Source organism: Plecotus auritus (assembly GCF_963455305.1).
Source record: "Plecotus auritus genome assembly, chromosome: 10".
NCBI lineage: Eukaryota > Metazoa > Chordata > Mammalia > Chiroptera > Vespertilionidae > Plecotus > Plecotus auritus.
This window is the reverse complement of record NC_137785.1, coordinates 11,252,881-11,266,470: the sequence shown is the minus strand read 5'-3', so window position 1 is coordinate 11,266,470 and position 13,590 is coordinate 11,252,881. Positions and strand designations below refer to the sequence as shown.

Here is a 13,590-nt window from a genome sequence, read left to right as displayed (position 1 = left end):
AGGTGATGAGTGTCTGCTGCCCCTGCAGTGTCTCGCCCTCATACAGTGAGCACCTGAGTTGAGGGGGGCCTGCAGATGCGTAAACAGGTCTGAAGGAGCAATGCCCAGCTTGGGTCAGGGCTGGCCTGGGGACACCGAATACCACACACAAGTGGTGACAGTGGTGAGAAGTAGTTTATTGGAGGTGAGGGACCTGCACCCATGAGTGGTGGGTTCAGACCTGGCCAGTGACCTAGAAATCCATGTCCTCGACCAGGTCCTGCAGATAGGCCTTGTACTGCTCCGACGTGAGACAGAGAGGGTGGCTGTTGGAAATGTGCAGGTCCACAGTGTTCTCCAGAGAGGAGGCACCCCCTACCCGCGCCATTTCTAGCAGAGCCCTGAGGCACGTGGGAACAACCTATAGGAGGTGGGGGAGAAACATGGTCAAGGGAAGCACCCAACAATGTCTACTGTAGGGGGTGGGGTTGAGTGGACTACAACTCCCAGCAGGTCCCACCATAACCCAGGATGAATTCTTAGGCTCAGGATTGCTGCGAGTTGTAGTTTTCCCATATTCACAACCACGGAGGCCAGAGGGGCTCCCAGAAGCTAGGGCTGAGCAGCTTGCGTCAGAAGGGCTCCTGGGAGCTGTAGTTCCTCACAGGCTGCTGACTTAGGGTCCACCAACTCCCACATGCTCCGGGGGTAAGGCCATGGGTGGGACACCCAGAAGTCTCAGGGAATGAAGGGTGGTTGCAGCCCTGGCTGTCTGGTGTGGCTCAGTTGGTAGGAGCATCATCCCATACACTGAAAGGTTGCAGGTTCGCACTGACTGGTTTGGCTCAGTGGATAGAGCGTCAGCCTGTGGACTAAAGGGTCCCAGGTTCGATTCCAGTCAAGGGCATGTACCTTGGTTGCGGGCATATCCCCACTGGGGGGTGTGCAGGAGGCAGCTGATCGATGTTTCTCTCTCATCGATGTTTCTAGCTCTCTATCCCTCTCCCTTCCTCTCTGTAAAAAATCAATAAAATATATTTAAAAAAAAAAAAAAAAAAAGGTTGCAGGTTCAATCCCACGCGTCAGGGCACGTGTGGGAGGCAACCAATTGATGTTTCTCTCCCCCCCACCCTACCCCCCCAAAAAAAATCAATGAAAATATCCTCTGCTGAGGAAAAAAAAAATGGTGATGCAGAGAGTTGGAAATTTTAGTTTCTCCAGGGATTTCTGGGAATTGTAGTTCCTGGGAGCAACCTATTCTTTTGGAAGATCCACCCCCTCAACTCCAGGATCCTAGGGCACAGGCACCTTGACCATCACTAGCTTCTTGGTCCACGGCTGGTCCTGGGGCCATGGCTCCCCCATGCAGAACCAGAAGGTGTAGCGTGGTGAGCGTTTGCTTCCTTCGATGAAGGCAATCAGATCTGGGGGCCAAGAACCTAGTCAGGGATGGGAAGACCTCTACCTGCCCCTCCCCCTAAAACCTGATAATATCCTACTGTCCTCACTAACCTAAAGCCTGGCATACCTGTGCCATCAAAACCAGGGGGCTGCTAATGTGTGTCAAGTCCCCACAATTCTGGCACAAACATAGAAGTTCCTTTTCCCTCCCACCCATCAGGGTAGGGCTGGACGATCTGCTCCCACCTCCCCCAGAGGCTGAGCATTCAGGGTGGGGAAACAGGCCAGGAGGGGAACCCTCTCCCAAAGATGTTGACAGTTACTGCTCTTTAACCCCCTAAGGCCACAATGTCTCATTGTAAGGGCTATTTAAATGGTAACTAATTGAAATGCAAATACAGTTTAAACCTCACTTCCTCAGATGCTCTCAGGGCATCTAAGTACTCAGTAGCAATGTGGCTGGACACTGTACGGTATTGGACAGTGCAAAGAAAGTGCTATTGGCTAGCAAAGCCATATGGGATCTTTCTCTCCTGTGTCTGTCTGTCCACCATAATCCTCCTATATAATAAAGAGCTAATATGCAAATGGTCATCACACCCTCCCGCCCGCCCTCGCTGTTCAGACACTCAACACTAGGGAGAGAGGAATGGGGACCAGCCAGGCTGCGGCCCTGGAGAGAGACAAGCCACCCACCCCATGGTCCCGGATGCCAGCGGCTGCGCCTGTACCTGCGGCCCAAGAGAGGCACAAGCCACTTGCCCCACGGTCTAGGGCGCCTGCAGCTGTGGCCTGGGCAAAGCGGCCCACCCACGGTCCCCTGTGGCTGCGGCCAGCCCAGGTCCTGGGTGCCTAAAACCAGCCAGAGGGAGGGAAGCCCGGGTCCCGGGTGCCTGCACCCAGCCGGAGGAGGGAATCCTGGGTCCCAGGTGCAGGGCAAGGCAGGGGTGGTTAGGGGTGATCAGGCCAGCAGGGGACCAGTTAGGGGTGATCAGGGGAGCAGTTAGGGGCAATCAGGCAGGCAGGCAGAGGGGTTAGGGGCAATCAGGCAGGCAGACAGGCGAGCAGTTAGGAGCCAGCGGTCCCGGATTGTGAGAGACAGTCGGACAGCCCCCGAGGGATCCCGGATTGGAGAGGGACACCCCCACCCCCTCAACCCCGTGCACGAATTTCGTGCACCAGACCTCTAGTTGGTAATAATGATGACAACTATGGCAGCTAGTTCCTGAGCACCTTCTGTGCAGGGGGCCCCGTGCCGCCTCCCAGCTCTGGGCTGGCAGAGGGAGGGAGAGGGCCCTCAGACTTGCCAGGCTCAGAGCAGTCTAGGCTAAATGGCAAACAGAGCAGCAGGATCCCAAAAGGTCTGACCCCAGGTTCTTAACCACTGGGGCCCACTCTCCACAGCAGAGTAAGGCCAGCCCCACTCACCAGTCACAAATGGCCCCAGGTTGAACACGCTTCCTTCCATCTCCTTGGGGACCTCGCCATCAGGCCCGCGGCCGCTGTCAGGGAGGAGTTCCTCGCCCACAGCCCAGTATGTGTGGCAGGGACCCAGCCTCTGGGCGCAGAGCCGCTGCCCTGCCCTCCACAGAGCAAGTCCCCCACCCAGGCAGCTCAGCACACGACTCACGTAGCCCTTCACGGCCCTGTCTGCCAGGAACGCCCCAGGGTCTGGCAGTGTTATCGGCTGCCCAGGGAGTGTCCTGTTCCCGCCTTCTGACCCCACCAGCCGCAGGCCCTTGGGGCAGAAGACAGTCTGCTGGAAGACTTGGCGGCCCCGGTAGAAGGCGGTCACCTCGAACTCCCAGTCTGAGCAGCAGCAGCAGCAGCAATGTGAAGGGAGAGATTGAGAGCGTGTAAGGGCCCGTCACCCCAGATCCAGCCCCTCCCAGCCCACAGCTGGCACTCACCTTCCTCGGGCACCAACAGCTGCTTCAGTGGGTTTTCAGGGGGTTCTGAGTTTGGAAGGGGAGCAGGAATGTCTAAGTTGGGGCTCAGCAAGAGCTGAGGGGGGTATTCAGGGGCCACAGCCAGGCTTGAGGCCCCTTCATCTGGAATTGGGCCCAAGGCCATGCCATTTAGTAACTCCTCCAGAATGTCTTCCTAGAGAGAGAGAGAAGGGTCCAGGCATTTCCACAGCATTTTCTGAAGACTTCCCATGGGTCAGGCCTATGTTCAGCAATATGGGGACCCAGAGAGGACACAGTCCTGAGCTTTGCTCTCTAGGGGTTTCCAATCTAGGGGAGAGACCGCCATGGGCACAGAGAGCACAATGCTCTGATATATGCTGAGGGCTATGAGGTCTGGGAGAGCAGCTAATTCAGCCCAAGGATCTGGCTCCACGCAGGCAAGACCTGGGCAGAGAAGTCTGGGGAGCATGTCCCAGGGGACTGTTCCTGGCACAGAAATCAGCAAGATCAAGGGTAGGGAGTTTCTGGTCCCCAAGAGGCTGGAAAGCGACGAAAGCAACGAAGGTGTGTTAGGGCCTTGAATGCCTGGTGAAAACGGAACTTTCTCCCGAGGGTGCTGGGAAGCCATGGAGGGCTGTGAGCAGGAGAGGGATAGGGGCAGCTCTGGGTCAGGGGAGGGAGGGAAGGGAGGCCAGGGAGGCGGACAATGGTCCATGGGGAGAATGAAGCTTGGACAGGTCCACAGGACGCATAGGTGATGGGACAGAGACTGAGAGGGCAGGAGGGCTGGGCACATTCTTACCTGGGTGTCAGAGGTATTGAGTCTGCCATCAGTGTCTGGAGAAGCCTCCAGCTCAGGAAAGTCCCCAACTACTGGTGAGAGAGGTGGTGATTGGAAAAGGGGTGCTAGGGACTCTTAAAATCCCATTCCTCCATGAAAACTCCCGCTTCCAGCACACCTGAGTTCACAAACTCATAGATCTTGTGTGGGTCGTGTGGGTCCTTGCTCCGATCCTCAGCTAAACGCAACACTTCCTTCCTGTTCAGGGCAGATCTGAAATTCCTCTTCCAGGTTGGCAGGTCAGGCTTATCTTTCCCAGGAGTGTAGGCACCGCTGGCCTCTGCCCAGGCCTGGGGAACCCATGGTACCAGGATAGAGGAGAGGATGATTCAGACCCACCCAAGGGGTCATAACGCTGCCCCCTCTCATCCTAGCACCGACCTCTTCCCTGCACATTTCTCACTTGGCAAGGTTCTATTCCCAAATTCTCAGATTCTCTGTGCCCTAAGTCCCCCTGCCTCCACCTTTCAAAAACCTTTGCTTTCTAAGCCAACCTTCCAGGTCCTACTGGGTGTCTAACTCTGCAATTCACCTGCCCCAGGGGACCCTCTGTAATAACCCCGCCCCCTCCCACTCTAACTTGGTTTACCCCCACTGGTGTGTTCTAATTGGGTGGTAAGTACCCTCAGCTTCAGCCAAGTCTGGTCTCATGTTCCAAGACCCGCCCCCAGAATTCCCAGTGAGCCCTGAACTCCCAGTATGCATTTCCTTCATAGTCTAACCCGCTTTCCTAGTTCTATTCCTGGAACCTGGGCCCTCCAGCTATCCCACATCTATCAACCATCCTAAGCCCTCCACATCCCATTCTAACTCCACCCCTCAGAGTCCACCCCACCGGCCAGCACCGCCACCTTCGGGTTTCCTGAGTCTCAGCGCCCACACACCTGGAAGATGCCAAAGTCCTCCTGCTGGGCATCCTGCCGCAAACCATGCTTCCAGGGGATGCGGAAGCGCCTGCGACTCTGGCCCAGCCAAGCCACGCCCTCCAGCTGCCCCTCGTCCAGCTGAGACACCAGCCAAGGCAGGATCCGAGGCTTTTGGGATCCCATGTCGGGCCTGCTAACAATGGGCAGGTCATGCGCGTAGGCGGCCTCACAGGCCCATCCAGACCATCCTCTCACGGGCCACGGCGCAGGTCCCTCGCCTGTATTCGCTTGGGGAACAAACAGACCTCACCTCCTCAAATCCTCCAGCGACACTCCCCAATTTAGCGAGGACTCCCTCCCAAATCCATTTTAGGGTCCCCTCGTTTCCCCATCTTCTGTGCAGACCCCACTACCCCATCAATTTCGCCAGCAGAGACCCTCCCCTATTCCACTGCAAATCCCGCCCTCCCTCCCCATCACCCAATGCGGGTACTCCCACTTCGAAGGTGGAGCCTAATAGCAGACGCTATTTTTCTGTAGACTTCTACTTCCCGCACTTACCCCAGTGTAGACCCCCTCCCACAGTTCCCCACATATGATCCCCTCACCCATTTCCACCCTCCATCCACAATCCCCCATAGGAAGCCTCCCTCGTCCAGGGCACGCTCCCCACTTTCTAGAGTGGACTGCCTCCCCGCTACTATGTCTGTGTTTATTTTTTTGCACCTGCCACTGCTTCACTTTCTCCACTCCTTGCTTCACTTTCTCCAGGGTACACAGCCCCCCTCCATATCATGTCAGACTCCTACTTTCTCCCGTTCCTTACTCCTGGCCACCGCCAACTCCCCAGCTCTTCCGGGTTACCTACCTAGAGGGATGGGGCGGGGCGCACAGGGTGCTGGGGCCACCCCTGGCTTTGGGTCCGATAGCGCCTGAACACGGAGCTGCACACCCCCCCCCCCTTACCGTCAGCTGAGCTTTAGGGCTGTGGAGCTTTGTTTTCTACAGATTCCTTGAAATAAAAACGACTTTCTCATCATTTGGGCAACAGACCCCAAAGAGGCGGCACCCGAAACCCGGACATTCCTCCTCCCCGTGCCCCTTTTTGGCCTTCCGGCCACCGGCATGCTGGGAACGTCGCATGCAAATTAGGGGGGCACCGGCGCTCCGCCCCCTCTACGTTAGGCCGTCGCCAGCCCAGCCCAGTGCGCAGGCGCGGGAAAGTTGAACTAATAGAAGTTTAACAAGTTCAGTGAAGGAGGCGGCGGGGCCCGGGGCCCGGGCCCGGGGCCAGGTAAGTGGGGCGTTAGTGAGGGCTGCGGTGAGGAGGGAGGAGAAGAGGGCCGCGATCCAGGAGATGGAACCCCAGTCCTGTTTCGGCATCCAAGAGTCACGGGTCCCCAAGAGTCCAGCCTTAGACGGTGGAACTACATCTCCCAGCAGGCTGCGCGGCGATTAACTGCGGACCGAGTGGAATGTTTGCCACAAAGCCTGCTGGGATTGGTAGTTTTCATCCTCTAACGGCTTAAATAACTTGGCATACTCTCTCGTAGTCCAGAAATCGAAGCCTCAAGCGCCCTTCTTGCTCGGGGGCCCAGAGGTCCAAGGCACAATCCCCTTTTCTCTTCTTGATGGGGTAGTGGGGTCTGCACAAGAGTTCAGGCTCCCAGCCCCCTCTTTGCTTAGATCCAAGAATCGGGGTCCCCAGCCTCCTCCTCTGCCAGGATCAAGGAATCTTCGTCTTCATTCCTCTTCTCCCTCTGGAGACTCAAGAGCCTAGACCTCCAGACCTCAGTTCCCCTAAAGGACCTAGGAGTTCAGACCCTCAGCCCTTTTCTGCCTTGGGGACTCCCCAGTCCTGGCTCTCTCCTCATTCACAAACTAGGAATTTGGGCCCCAAGCCTTCACTTCTGCTGAACCCTGGAGTTTATCCCTCAGCCCCCTCTCTCACAGGTGCCCCCATGGCAGGCTCGGAAGAGCTGGGGCTCCGGGAGGACACGCTGAGGGTCCTAGCTGCCTTCCTTAAGCGGGGTGAGGCTGCCGGGTCCCCCATTCCAACCCCACCCAGGTAAGAGGAGTTGCTCTCCTCCCTCAGGGGCCTCTGCATGTGGTGTGGGCCGTCTCTAACTCTTGCTCCTGGTCTCAGTCTATGTTCTTTATATCTGGCTCTATTCCTTGTCCCTGGGGTTGCAGGGAGAGGCCCTGAGTGGGAGAAAAAAGGGACTGCTTGCAAGGGGGCTCTGGAGTCACTCTCTGAGGTCCCTTCCCCAGGAGCCCTGCCCAGGAGGAGCCAACAGACTTCCTGAGCCGCCTTCGAAGATGCTTTCCTTGCTCTTTGGGTCGAGGAGCAGTTCCCCCTGAGTCCCCACGGCCTTGCTCCCTGCCCCTTCGCCCCTGCTATGGTTCACAGCCTGGTAAGAGGTTTCCCTAGATCACCCATGAACTTGCTCATGCAGAGCCAGGAGCTTTGATTCTAATACAAACACACACACACACACACACACACACACACACACACACACACTATTTATTTCAGAGGGGAAAGGAGAGGGAGAGAGAGATAGAAATATCAATGAGCCCTGGCCGTTTGGCTCAGTGGATAGAGCGTTGGCCTGCGGACTCAAGGGTCCCAGGTTCGATTCTGGTCAAGGGCATGTACCTTGGTTGCGTGCACATACCCAGTGGGGAGTGTGCAGGAGGCAGCTGATCGATGTTTCTCTCTCATCGATGTTTCTGACTATCCCTCTCTCTTCCTCTCTGTAAAATATCAATAAAATATATTTAAAAAATAAATTCTTTAAAAAAGAAAAAGAAACATCAATGATGAGAGAGAATCATTGATGGGCTGCCTCCTGCACGCCCCCCACCAGGGATTGAGCCTGCAACCCGGGCATGTGCCCTGACGGGGAATCTAACTGTGTCCTCCTGGTTCACAGATCGATGCTTAACCACTGAGCCAGGCTAGTTGGGGTGGGAGCTTTGATTCTTAAAACATCAACAGGATAAGGAATTAGTTCAAGATCACTCAGCTAAGGGTATATAGGTAGTGGTGTGGTGTCTCTAGCACCTACCCTCAGTTTTCAATCACAACTCCTTATCTATTTGATTACATGACTTGGAAAATCCTTTTCTTCCCTGTTCCTGTGTTTATCCAGTAGCAATGTAGGAATGGGGAGGAGGAGTCATTGGACTTGATCAAGACTGACCAACAGCTTTCCTCTCTTGTGAGATTGGATAAACTAGTAATGGCTACAGGGCATGCTAGCTTGCAAAGGATTTTCAAGCTAGAGAGAGCGTTCTGTGATCAGCTGATGATGCCTGAAATGGACAAGGGATAGACTGGTAGTCGCTGGAGTGTCTTGTGTTTGCCTTCCTTGGATGGGATAATCTTCAAGGTCCAGTTCAGCTCTAATACTCTAAATCCATTTTGGGGGACACCATAAAGTGGGAAGTACAAGGGTCTTTTGCCAAGTTTGCTCACTGAGCCACAATTTACCCCATTATGAAATGGAAATCACTGCTACCAGGCAGGGTGGTTGGGAGGAGAGAATGCATAACTTCCTGATCTCCTGGAGACCTATCATTGTCTGTTTTCACCCCAGGCCCAGCTACTCCAGACTTCTATGCCCTCGTGGCCCAGCGGCTGGAACAGCTGGTCCAAGAGCAACTGAGATCCCCACCTAGCCCAGGTGAGGGCAGAGGGGCCCTGCAGAAAGATGAGGGTGAAGGGTGGCCAGGTTTCTGCCCCCAACCGAATTCTCTTCTGTCCCTAGAGGTACAGGGTCCCCCACACACTGAAAAGGAAGCCCTGCTGCGGAGGCTGGTGGCCTTGCTGGAGGAGGAGGCAGAAGTCATCAACCAGAAGGTGATGGGCGTAGTCCATCCCTTAGCTAGGATAGGAATTGCTTCATGATTGGGCACTGGGGTCAGAAGCTGGATCTGCATTCTCATTGGGTGGCCGGTTGGGAGAGGGTAGGACAAGGCTTTACTGAATGACCGAGGTATGGCCAGGGCAGTACCTTAAATTCCAGGCTTGCATTGTTTGTTAGAGGGGCGTGGCCTAAAGGAAGGGGTGTGGCCATCAGAAACACGATCTAGGAAAGAGATTGGAACCAGGTGAGGAAGTAAGGGAATACTTGGTGGTGAGAGTGGGATGTGGTTTGAGAAGACATAAAATCTGAAATCCTGAGTGACTACATAGGGGCGTGGCTTAGAATGTGGGGGGAAATGGACTGCCAGAGGAGGTGTGGTTTGTGTCCTGAAATATGATTGGCCTATTAATTGTAAGTTGAAGGCTAGAAGATTAGCACTCTAGGGCGCAGTTAAAGTAGAGCTTGGCTCTCATTAGCTGTCGAGGTCTGGGCAGGGGCGTGGCTTAGCTTCTTGGGTTCTAGGCCACCTTCCTGTGAGTAGTTTGGCAGAAACCTGGTTTATGATTAGCTGATGTGATGGATTGGGGCATGGCTTAGAGCTTTAGTATCGAGAAGTCCCTTACACCAGAAAGCCACCCCCACGCCCCCAGCCTCCTATTGGCTGGCCACAAGGGCGGACCCTGCCTCTTCCCCTGTCCACCCTACAGCTGGCCTCGGACCCGGCCCTGCGCCGCAAGCTGGCCCGCCTCTCTGCTGGCTCCTTCGCCCGCCTGGTGGAGCTGTTCTCCAGCCGGGAGGGCAGCCCTTGCCCCAGCCGCGCACGCCCCTCCTTGCGGTGCCCCGGGCCCCCGCCGCCTTCCCCGGAGCCCCTGGCCCGCCTGGCCCTGGCCATGGAGCTGAGCCGGCGTGTGGCCTGGTTGGGGGGCACCCTGGCTGGACTCAGCGTAGAGCACGTGCACAGCTTCACGCCCTGGATCCAGGCCCAGGGGGGCTGGGTGAGCCGCCCAAGCCTCTGGGCCTCCCTTTACCTAACTGTGATTGGGGGGGAGGGGCTTCTTAGGTTTCCCTTCAGACATGGCCCGTGTTCTCCCAGCCCCCCTTCCCCTGTTCTGTGTTCACTGAGCACCTGCTGTGCCCTAGGCACCGGTGATCAGTGGGGGTATCGGGAGGATTACATGGGATCATCCTCTAAGTGCTTGGCACTCCATGGCATTTGTTTGTGTGATTACCTGGTGACTCTGCCTGCCGCACCCCCTTGTCCGGTGGCCCCCTGCCTCACTTCCTCTGCTCTGCTTGGCTATTACCCTCAGGGAGGCCTCTCCTGGTCCCATTTAAAACCGCAGCCACCTCCACACCCTCGCGCTTACTCCCCTTCCCTGTTGGCTGCTTTACTTCCTTCCATAGCGCTCTGCACCTTCTAACACGGTAGGAACAACTGGTTTTACTTACAGCCCCTGACACCTCAGCTTCAGAAGCCCCTAGGAAGTCTTCCCTGCTCACTCCTCTCAATCCAATCCAGGCTCAGAGCTGGAGTGGCCCTGTGACCTGGGCAACTGCCCCACCTCCCTGAGCACTTGTTTGCCCCTGCCCCTGGCTACCACCTCAGTTGCTTTGTTGCTGTGGTGATGCGGTCAGCGAAGGATGCATGCCAGGCTCTCAGAATGGAAGGAGCTGGCCTGATGTGTCTGAGGAGCAGAGAGGAGGGGCTGAGCAAGGTGCGCCAGGCGACAGGGCTGGAGATGAGAGCAGGAGGGGCTTGTAGTCATGGTGAGAACTTGGGGTTTGGTTCTGAGTGAGCCCAGAATTCCTGGAGGGCTCTGAGCAGAGGACAAGAGGGTGCTTAAGTGTTAACACCCGCCCTCTGGTGATGGCGTGGGGAACTGTATGGGGAGAGGGCAGAAGTAGGGAGCTTGGAGGGGGTGAACTGGTCCAGGGGGGAGATTCCCAGAACAGTGTGGGAATAGTAGGGATTCTGGATTTAATTTGGAGATAGAGATTACCTATTTTGCTAATGGAGTGGATTTGGGGACTGAGCGGCAGGCAGGAGTCAAGGACGCTGACCTGGGCAACTGCTGGGCTATTCCCTGCGATGGGGCCAAGCATTGTGGAGGGGGAGGGAGGAGTCAGAGATGGGTGGAGGTGGGCCAGCTAAGCGAGAGATGCCCTCTGACCTCAAAGCAGGTGATGAGGGCACAGGGGATGCGCATCTGGCACTCAGCCCAGAAGCTTGCTGGTTTGTAAAATCATTTTGTTTTAAGGAATGAACAGAAAGCTCGGCCAGGTGCTCGCCAAGGATTGCAGTCGGATGATCCCATTTAAGCCTCACAACAACCTTAGGGGATTCGGTTCTTATCCGGGTCTTATGGAGGCTGGGAGGGAAAGTTCCTCACGCAGGGATCAGAATCAGCACCTGCACACAAAGCCAGGGCTCTTGATCTTTAAAACCCCAGCACCCTCTGCCTCTCCCTGGAGCCCTGTCTCTGCCCACCTCCGGCAGTGCTCCGCCCACCACGCGGGCTCTGTCTTCCTTTTCCTCACTAGGACTGTCCCCACCCACCCCTGGGTGTCTGATCCTCTCCAGGTCTCTGTCCCCCCACCCTGGGTGTCTGTCCTGCCATTCTGGGTCTCTGTCCCCCCACCCCTGGGTCCCTCTCCCTCTCTGGTCTCTGTCCCCTCCCCATTCTGGTTCCCTGCCCCCCCCCCCCCCCCCCCCCCGTCTCGGCTCTCACTGGGCTGGTGTGGATGCTGCTGTGAGTGGAGGGAGCTTCCGCTCACAAGGCTCTTTCGCTTTTCCCTGCAGGAGGGCATCCTGGCCAGTTCCCCCGTGGACTTGAACTTGCCCCTGGACTAGATCTTCCTCCGCAGCTGTTACAGGATTGGACTTCAGGCGCCGGGGCTGGTTGCGTGTTTCTCGAGCCTTCCTGTTCTGCTCAGGGCTGTGAGTGGTGGCTGCCCACCCTGCTTTTGCCAAAAAGAAATTGTTCAAATTTTTTGCATATTAAAAACTTGTTCCAATGTTTAATCACTTGTTCTTTCACTCGAGAACTCAGGTTCTAAGTAGGGGAGATTTGGTTCCGAGATCTCTCTGGTTTATACATTGAGGCGCGAGCGAGTCATTCATTCTAGAAATGTTTATATGGAGCACTTAAGAGTGCCTGCCAGCTGAGCGTACAGCATGATGGGAAGTCTGTGAACACGACTCCGGCTGACTCCTTGTCCCCGCTGCCTGGTGCATTTATCCCAGCTGCCCCCGCGCGATGCTCATGGAGCCTTCCAGCTAGTTCCAGAAGAAAGCTATGCTCTTCCTTCACGGGCACCGAACACCACCTTCTTCCCGTTTTTCTCCTTCTGTGCCTTTTTTGCTGGTTCCTCCTCATCTCCCTGGAGACTTGGGGCTTGTCACCTTTTTAGGGTGTCGCCTCTTTCACAGAATTATGTTTGTAAACATACAGTGAGATGCACAGCCAGTGACAGTCGATCCTTGTTATTTGCACGTTCTATAGTTGCGAATTCGCCTGTGCACTAACATTTATGTGTAATCCCTAAGTTAATACAGTTGTGGGTAGAGCTGCAAACGACTGGCCTCGCCCGCTGTGCACCTTCTCGGCTAAGACTGGACATGCGGCACCCTGCCACCTGGTGTCAGCTCTCAGACTGTTGACATATGTGCCCACCATCTGGTTAGTGGCCCATGTTGTTGTTGTTGTTTTTTGCATTTTTGTGCTTCCTGTGGGGATTTTGCTGTTTAAAAGGAACTCTCCCACCCCAGCCAGTTTGGCTCAGTGGAAAGAGCGTCGGCCTGCCGACTAAAGGGTCCCAGGTTCAATTCTGGTCAAGGGCATATGCCTGGGTTGCAGGCTCAATCCCCAGTGTGCGGCATGCAGGAGGCAGCCGATTAATGATGGTCTCCCATCCTTGATGTTTCTGTCTCTCTCTCCCTTTCCCTTCCTCTCTGAAATAAAAAAATATATATTATAAGTAAATAAAAGGGACCCTCCCTCCCTGCCCAGAGCACAGCACAGAGTTGCTGTCCAGGGTCCCTCAGCAGGAGGGAGAGCGTGCCTAGGTTAGAGACTGCGTTCAGGCGTGAGCTCCTGTGCTCTTGGCTGGGAGGCCAATGTGAGTGAATTACCAGTATGTATTAAGTAAGTAAGTTGTCTAAACAGAAAGCACACAGCCCTAGCCAGTTTGGCTCAATAGATGGAGTGTCGGCCTGTGGACCAAAGGGTCCTGGATTCGATTCTGGTCAAGGACACATGCCCAGGTTGCGGGCTCGATCCCCAGTGGGGGGCGTGCAGGAGGCAGCTGGTCAATGATTCACATCATGGATGTTTCTATCTCTCCTCTCCCTTCCTCTCTGAAATCAATACGAATATATTTTAAAAGATAAAACAATAAAGGACTCCCATCTGATTAAGTCAAGTCCACCCTGGAAGATGTCCCTTTTGATTAATTTAAAGTTAACTTTTTTAGGGCCTTAATGACATCTGCAAAATCAATTCACCTTTGTCATATAAGATAATCTAATCAAGAGTGGCATTCATTTCCTTTGTCCTATAACCCAACCTAGTCCCCAGTATATGACCCTGGGGGGCAGAGATCTTGAGGGCCCCCTTGGAATTCTGCCCATCACAGCACATCGGCAACGACTGTCATGTGACATGCGAGCCTCCGTGGTTTATGTTGGGGACCGGCCACAGGAGCTAATCCTAGGGTCTTTG

The 13,590-nt window shown here is 55.3% G+C and overlaps 2 protein-coding genes across 17 annotated transcripts; one reads left to right on the top strand and one right to left on the bottom strand.

Annotated features, from left to right (window-relative positions):
• Nucleotides 1–155: 155 nt before the first annotated feature.
• Nucleotides 156–6,124, bottom strand: IRF3 (interferon regulatory factor 3). Of its 13 annotated transcripts, none has more exons than XM_080644506.1 (8): nt 5,964–6,124; nt 5,016–5,187; nt 4,250–4,421; nt 4,093–4,160; nt 3,291–3,483; nt 2,809–3,189; nt 1,288–1,403; nt 156–400 (listed from the first exon to the last, which is right to left on the bottom strand). In XM_080644506.1, exons 2-8 carry the CDS (start codon nt 5,178–5,180, stop codon nt 233–235), a joined length of 1,263 nt encoding a protein of 420 aa, XP_080500632.1. In that variant the 5' UTR covers nt 5,181–5,187; nt 5,964–6,124; the 3' UTR covers nt 156–232. The 13 variants fall into 13 exon arrangements, with proteins under 13 accessions (XP_080500632.1, XP_080500637.1, XP_080500638.1 ...); XM_080644511.1 differs by having other exon boundaries at nt 4,093–4,163; nt 5,016–5,284; nt 5,866–6,119; XM_080644512.1 differs by having other exon boundaries at nt 4,093–4,163; nt 5,964–6,119.
• A 40-nt stretch (nt 6,125–6,164) lies between these two features.
• On the top strand, nt 6,165–13,289 carry BCL2L12 (BCL2 like 12). 4 transcript variants are annotated; one of them, XM_080644500.1, is made up of 7 exons: nt 6,165–6,291; nt 6,951–7,065; nt 7,269–7,411; nt 8,600–8,686; nt 8,771–8,862; nt 9,577–9,864; nt 11,670–11,889. In XM_080644500.1, exons 2-7 carry the CDS (start codon nt 6,959–6,961, stop codon nt 11,718–11,720), a joined length of 768 nt encoding a protein of 255 aa, XP_080500626.1. In that variant the 5' UTR covers nt 6,165–6,291; nt 6,951–6,958; the 3' UTR covers nt 11,721–11,889. The 4 variants fall into 4 exon arrangements, with proteins under 4 accessions (XP_080500626.1, XP_080500628.1, XP_080500627.1 ...); XM_080644501.1 differs by having other exon boundaries at nt 6,176–6,291; nt 6,936–7,065; XM_080644502.1 differs by lacking the exon at nt 9,577–9,864 and having other exon boundaries at nt 11,670–13,289.
• The last annotated feature ends 301 nt before the right edge of the window (nt 13,290–13,590 follow it).